Below are 7,149 nucleotides of genomic sequence, written 5' to 3'. Positions count from 1 at the left end.
TTGTGCCAGTTTCATAGATGAGAGGATTGAACTTGGGGCTGCACAGCCGGTGGTGGAGAGCCCAGGATTCAGAAACACTTACGTTGACTCCAAAGCCCACATCGTTCTGTGGGAGCCCTTTTGCCATCTGCTCCCCCAGCTTCTCCCGCCTCACGTGGTAGCCGACCCGAGAGCAGGCTGGTCTCTGACGGGTACACGTCCCTCTTCTTTAACCTCAGGTGCCTGCAGGAGCCTGTCACGTAAAGGACTCTCAGGGAAGGGGCCCCACTAATACTCCCTGTCCAGATCCATGGGCAGGAGACAAACCCCCATCTCAGGGTGCTGGGAGGTGGGGGAAGGACGACTCAGACGGTGGAAAGAGCTGCAGCTTTGGGGCCAGACTGCAGGCTCTGCAGCTCCTTGAGTCCAGATTCATGGCCTCTCCTGGCCCCATTTTCTTCGTATGTAAAATGACTTGCTCCCCACTCATGCCCTAGGGCATGTGCTGCAGGTGGAAGATGGTGGTATAAACTGGGGGGGGGGAGCAGGGAGAACTCCCAGGAGAGCCAGTCAGGGCCTAGGGCCTGGCTCCTGGCACCCTGGGCCCCAAAGGTGCTGATCAAATGGTGAGTATGCAGATGAGCTCCCCTTCTGCTTCACCTACCAGTTGTCAGCTCACCAGGTGGTTACAGAGGAGCTGCTGGCACTGAGCACAGGACTTGGCTTTAGTTCATTCCGGCCACTGGGTTTGCTGTGTCTGCTGAGCACTGTGCAGTTGTCTGCTCCTGTCTGCCCCTCTTCCGTAAAATGCTCTCTCCTTAGAAAGCCTCAAAGTCTAAATTTACTGAGGCTGTGAAAGGGTATCACAGTGCCATCTTTTTTCTCTAGCCTTTGTAGACCTGCCTGAGTTAATGCAGCATCTTGACAACAATTTTAAATACTGGAAGGGACTGGACGAAATGAAGCTGCGGAGCCTCCGCCCACCTCCTGAATAGTGGGCAGCACTGCCTGGGGCCCTGACGCTGTGTCCCTCCAGTCACTTGGGATTCCTGAGGGCAGTCAGATTTCCTTGGTCCTTTCGTCCCCGGTCTGCAGAGCCTGTAAGAGCACACAGGGACGTCGGCAACCTTCTGTAGCCACCATCTGATGCCATTGCCGTAAAGTGAGACTTAGTCCACGCAAGGTACCTGGGCCTGCTGTGGGGGGGGGCCTCAGAAAGTCACGTGAGAACCATGGTTTGCATTCACGTCCGTTAAAACATGAGCTTGGGACTGCCCCCGCGAGGGACGGTGATGGATTTCCTGCCAGTGACAGAGAGTGTCTTGTTGCAGTTTCTCTGTTATGTTCAGCACTTAAGAACAATCGGATGGCAATGGCAATCGGATTTTTTCACATCGTAGAAGGTGCAATGACTTCTCTTTTAAAATTGAACAGAAAATGCAAAGAAATTTTGAAGTTATTAATATCAATTATTAAAATGTTTTATTTATTTTATTAGAAGTTCAATATTTTCTATGAATTTAAAAATACTTCAAAGCCAACTTTTAAATGCCATAACCAAATTTACATGATTCATATTCATTAAATATGTATTACTTTGTGTACAGACTTATTTTCATAATGCAAATTTAAAATACAAAATGACACATTTTTACTGCACTATAGAAATATTTGTGTATGTTAAACTTTCCTGATTGATGCTAATTGGGAAAAGCTGTTTTGTGGGTGGGTCTGATTCTAGAAGCACTCAAGGAGAAGGGCTCCTGTACAGCAACCAGAGCTCAGAAACTGCTCTAGTTGTCTGACGGGCTCTGCAGGTGACTCCCCAAAGTGAAAGAAACTAGGACTTCACACTTTTTTCCTAAAATTTTATAATTGAATTTCCAAAAGTCTGCCTTATTTTATACAGTGTTTCTATGAAATATTCTCCATAAAAACAGAGAAAATGCAGTATTTAGTGAATTGACATTTTATAACCAATCTGTTTTCATCTGCATTTTGCTTCCTGAAATGTATAAAGGTTCTGTGTCTTCACATTTTGAACAAAAGTAGTACCATAAAAAATGACACGTGATGACATGTCAAAGCGCTTGCTCTTTCCTTTTAAACTTGTTTTGTTCCAGATAAAAGTGAAATTAAACTATTTGTTTTTAAGACAAAATGTGCCACCTTTTCTTTGAAGTTTTATACTACTTAAAATACTTTTTTTTTCTCCCTGTAAATAAAGAAGATACCTTTATTTTACAGAAAAAAGATGAATGGTTAAATGACCTTTTCAGGGTCACAAAGGGCCAGGTGAATATGTTGACAAATTCTCAGATACCTTAATTAATTCACCAGTTGGTACCCATTCAGAGAGATCATGCACCCTGGAGGGGCTCTCAGGGATGGGTCCTGGGTACCTGATGCCCATTCAGAGATGTCAGGGCACTCTGGAGGTCTGACAAGGCCAGCCCCTCAGGGGTTTCTTTGTCTAAAGAAACAAAGGCCCCTTTTTCCTGTGTGGAGACATGTGACCTAAGTTGATAACTGTGGACTGATGTGGGAAGAAAGCCCTCTCTGCTCCTCTAGGTGCCAGGAAAGAAAAGGAAATGATCCCACAAGGAACTCAACCATCATGAGGTAGAGACAGAAAAATCAGAAGGAGACTTTAAGTATCTTAACATGTTTGAAGAGGTACAAGAAGCAATAGAAACCGTAAGGTAAACCAAAGTAGTTTTGAAAAAAATAAGATTTGAAAAAGAACCAAAGAGACATTCTAGGTATGAAGGATACAGTCATCAAAACAAATGGAGGGACTTCCCTGGTGGTCCAGTGGCTAAGACTCCACTCTCCCAATGCAGGGGGCCCAGGTTCCATCCTTGATCAGGGAGCTAGATCCCCCATGCATATCGCAACTAAGAGCCACATGCCACAACTAAAGATCCCGCATGCCACAACTAAAAGACCCCTCATGCCGCACCTAAGACCAGCACAGCCAAATGAATAAATAAATAAATGTGTTTTTTTTTTTTTTTTTTTTTTTTTAAAAAGGAAAACTTCTGTACAGGTTTAACAGGAAACCAGACATAACTAAAGAGAGAATTAGTAAATTGGAAGACTTAAGGAAATGACTCAGCATGCAGCATAGAGATTAAAAATGGAAAATGTGAAAGCAAAGTTAAAATACGGAGGGTAGAATGAAATGCTTCAAAATGTGTCGAAACTAGGTGATCCAGAGGGGAGAAGAAATGGGGAGAAGCACTATCCAGAGAAAGCCTGCGAGTCCCTCAGGACTTGACAGATGCAAGTCCGCGTATTTACAGGGCACATCAAATCCCAAGTAGGAGGAATAAACAACACAGTAAAACTGCAGAGCATTGAGCTCCAAGAGTAAAAGCTGTGAGAGAAGACAGATGGCTCACAAAGGAACCAGTGTTAGACTGCCATCAGACTTCTTCTCACGTGCAACAACCACAAGACAAAGGCGTGATACACTGTGGAAAAAACTGCTGGAAGAGATACTTCGTTAACATGAGTTCAGAAAGAAGAAGTAGGGTATAGAAAGCAGTGGTAAACAGACACTGGTAAACATCCAGACAAAACTAAGCAGGTATATCTGAGTGGGGGAAAAAATAACAGCAAGAACTGGGTCACATCCTGAGGTTCCAGGGTATCTGAATTTTGGGGGACACTATCCAGCCCGTTACAGACGGTGATATCCATCTTGTGCACACACTCCTGTTCTTAGCTGCCTGCTCTGATGAAGCAAGCTGGCTGTGCTGCGCGCTGCCCCATGGGGAGGCCTAATACATGGCAAGGAAGCAAGGGCAGCCTCCAGCCTCCAGCCGCCATGGAACTGAGTCATATGCCAGCAACCACAGGAGTGTGTTAGAAGCAGATTCTGCCACAGCTCCAGCAGACACACTGACCACAACCTTATGAGAGACCCTGAGCCAGAGGACCCAACTCAGCCACACCTGGGTTCCTACCCACAGAAGCCGTGAGAGGGTAAACAGCTAATTTTATGCCAGTAAACTACGGTAATTTGTTACAGGGTAACAATTGATACACATACGATACACAGCAGTTAAAAGGAATGAAGCAGAGCTACAGATGTCAACTGGGAAAGGCTTAATAATAATATTGAATGAAAAGGCTAAGTTGCATTATGACAGCATTTGCGTCCATTTTTTGCATACCCAAAACAATACACTATAGTTCATGGAAAAATTAATAGTAGGAGCATTCAAATGTTCAGGGAGTTTACAAATACTGTGAACTGGCTTGTGCGACACTAAGCCCCTGGTGTACACACAAACTAGAAAACCACAAAATTTCCCTCCACGCTCCCTTGCACCAGGTTTCTGTATCTAATTTAGGTTCCCCTGTCAGATGCAAGGCCCTGATTTAGAAATGCGTCAACAACGGAGAGCACACGTAGAGGCATCGGGTTTTGAAATTTCTCTCCACCAGCAGCTCTGACTGCAGTAGAAGCAGTGAGCCTCTGGGGCTGCAGCAGCTGCCTGGGCGTCCCAGCCCTCAAGTGTGGTTTAGGGAGACTTTCCAGGAAACTCAGTCACGAGGCTGTTTCTTTAGCCCTTCCACTGATAAATCCCTTCCACTTCAACTAGCCAGAGGGGGTTCTCCGGTCTCAGAATAAAGGCTCTTGACCATGACCACTAGGACACACACTCCAACTTCAGGAAGGCAGTTACCTCGGGCAGGGGAGGCACTGGTACTGGGGAGACTTCAAAGGGAACTATCTGTACCTTTTGGTTTCAAAGGCAAAAAATCTAAAGCAGACACAGCAAAATATTAACAGTAATTCTGGTGATGGGTATATCAGTTTTTTAAAAATATATCACTATACTTTTCTAAATGTTGAAATATTTCATAGTCTTTTTTTTAATGTGGAGATCATGCCTGGTGATAAGATGGCTAGGAGAATATTTTATCTTTGATAAAGTCTAAGTAGTATACAAAACAGGGAAACCATATGAAAAAACAATAATGAACTCAATTATAAAATAAACATATTCTAGATACCAACCACAATAAAAGAAACAGAGATGTGACCAAAGACTGAGTTCTCCACTGGGTATAATAGTAACTTGATAGTGCTATGTTTTCTGGATGGAGATACAAGCCACTCATACCCATGATTAGTGATGTGGGAAAGTAAAAATAAATTTAAATATCTTCCAACTTCAAAAAAGAGAAAGAAAAAAGAAACAGGGAGGGGCTTCCCTGGTGGTGCAGTGGTTGAGAATCTGCCTGCTAATGCAGCGGACACTGGTTCGAGCCCTGATCGAGGAGTATCCCACATGCTGCAGAGCAGCTGGGCCCGTGAGCCACAATTACTGAGCCTGTGCGTCCGCAGCCTGTGCTCCTCAACGAAAGAGGCCGCGATAGTGAGTGGCCCCCACTTGCCACAACTAGAGAAAGCCATCGCACAGAAACGAAGACCCAACACAGCCCTAAATAAATAAATAAATAAATTTTAAAATAAATACTCCTGTTCTCTGTTTAAAAAAAAAAGGGAAATGTTTGTAATTCATTTTACAAAAAGCTTACTTCTAGAATACTGATTTTTTTTTTTTGTTTTGGTGGTACACGGGCCTCTCACTGTTGGGGCCTCTCCCATTGCGGAGCACAGGCTCCGGACGCGCAGGCCCAGCGGCCATGGCTCACGGGCCCAGCCACTCCGCAGCACGTGGGATCTTCCCGGACTGGGGCATGAACCCGCCTCCCCTGCATTGGCAGGCGGACTCTCAACCACTGCGCCACCAGGGCAGCCCTACAATACTGATTTTTGGAAACTTTTAACATAAACAGTAGGAAGAAATAGGATATGATATGAACAGAAATGACATGAACAGAAAGTTCATAGAAAAAAGTATAAAAGATTCTTAACGTTTATGCTAAATCTAATAGTAATTGAAATGCAAATTAGAACCAATTTGAGATATTTCTCTTTCAAGATTAGTAAGGAACAAAGAGCTTGATAACAGTGTGTTGAGAAAGGTGTGGACACAGGCACACTCATACATGGCAGGTGAGTGTAAATTAGTACAACCTCCATGGAGGGCAACGTTGCCAAATCCAGCCAAATCACAAATATATGTGTGTTGTGACCCAGCAACTCTACTTCCAGAAATCAATTTCCAGAAATATCTTCCAAAGATATACTCACACATGGGAAATGATACGTATACAGAATTATTTATGACAGCCATGCTTGTAATAGTAAAAGATTGGAAACAGATGTCTATCATTAAAGAAGAGTAATTACGTAAATAAATGATAGTATGTCCCTACAATAGAACCCTACGCTTTTTTAGGTATGAAAAAGAATGAGAAGGGGACTTCCCTGGTGGTCCGGAATCTGCCTTCCAATGCAAGGGAGGCGGGTTCGATCCCTGGTCAGGGAACTGAGATCCCATGTGCCGTGGGGTGACCAAGCTCGCACAACACAGCTACTGAGCTCACGCGCTTCAACTAGAGAGCCTGCATGCCACAAACTACAGAGCCCACATGCCCTGAAGCCTGTGTGCCACAATTAGAGAAAACCCACAAGCACAACTAGAGAGAAGCAGTTGTGCCACAACAAAAGATTCTGCATACCTCCACGAAGATCCTGCGTGCCGCAACTAAGACCCAACGCAGCCAAAGATAAACAAAAAAAGAACGAGAAGGTTCTTCGTGTGCTGATATTAAGAGATTGCCAACATATATTAATACGTGGAAAAAGAGCATAACACGGAATATACATATATGCTAGCATTTGTTTAAGTGCTAAATAAGCTTAAAATCTCTGGATGTGCACACAAGAAACAAGTGACATGGACTGCCTCTGGTGACTAGCAGTCATAGCCTAGGGGAAGACTCTTCATTCTCTGTCCATATGTGAATTCTGAACAGTGCTCCTGACGAATACAAAAGGTTTGAATAAATGAAAAGGCGCAAACCCTATTTTCACGAGTTAATTTTGTAAAAATGTCAATTTCTCCCTAAATTATTCTATGAATTCAGAATGATTCCCAATTTTAAAACAATCTTTTTAATCTAGCTGTCATTCTAATGTTCATCTATTGTATGAAGGAAAGGAAAATTCTGAAAATGAAGAGTAAAGAGAGAGGACTAGCCCAAGACATGCAAACATATCATAAAGCTGCCATGATTAAACCA

At 43.7% G+C, this 7,149-nt stretch overlaps 1 protein-coding gene across 1 annotated transcript in view; it reads left to right on the top strand.

Annotated features, from left to right (window-relative positions):
• Window positions 1–1,583, top strand: part of PDE8A (phosphodiesterase 8A) — a 95,703-nt gene extending 94,120 nt beyond the window's left edge. The window contains exon 22 of the mRNA XM_027089414.1: window positions 868–1,583. Within this exon, the coding sequence (XP_026945215.1) occupies window positions 868–974 (107 nt within the window). The 3' untranslated portion in view covers window positions 975–1,583. The remainder of the gene's footprint in view (window positions 1–867) is intronic.
• The last annotated feature ends 5,566 nt before the right edge of the window (window positions 1,584–7,149 follow it).

Source organism: Aethalodelphis obliquidens, unplaced genomic scaffold (genome assembly GCF_003676395.1).
Source record: "Aethalodelphis obliquidens isolate GAN/ISIS:26980383/991018 unplaced genomic scaffold, ASM367639v1 scaffold65, whole genome shotgun sequence".
NCBI lineage: Eukaryota > Metazoa > Chordata > Mammalia > Artiodactyla > Delphinidae > Aethalodelphis > Aethalodelphis obliquidens.
Note: the sequence above shows the minus strand (reverse complement) of the source record. Positions and strands in the feature narration are given on the sequence as shown.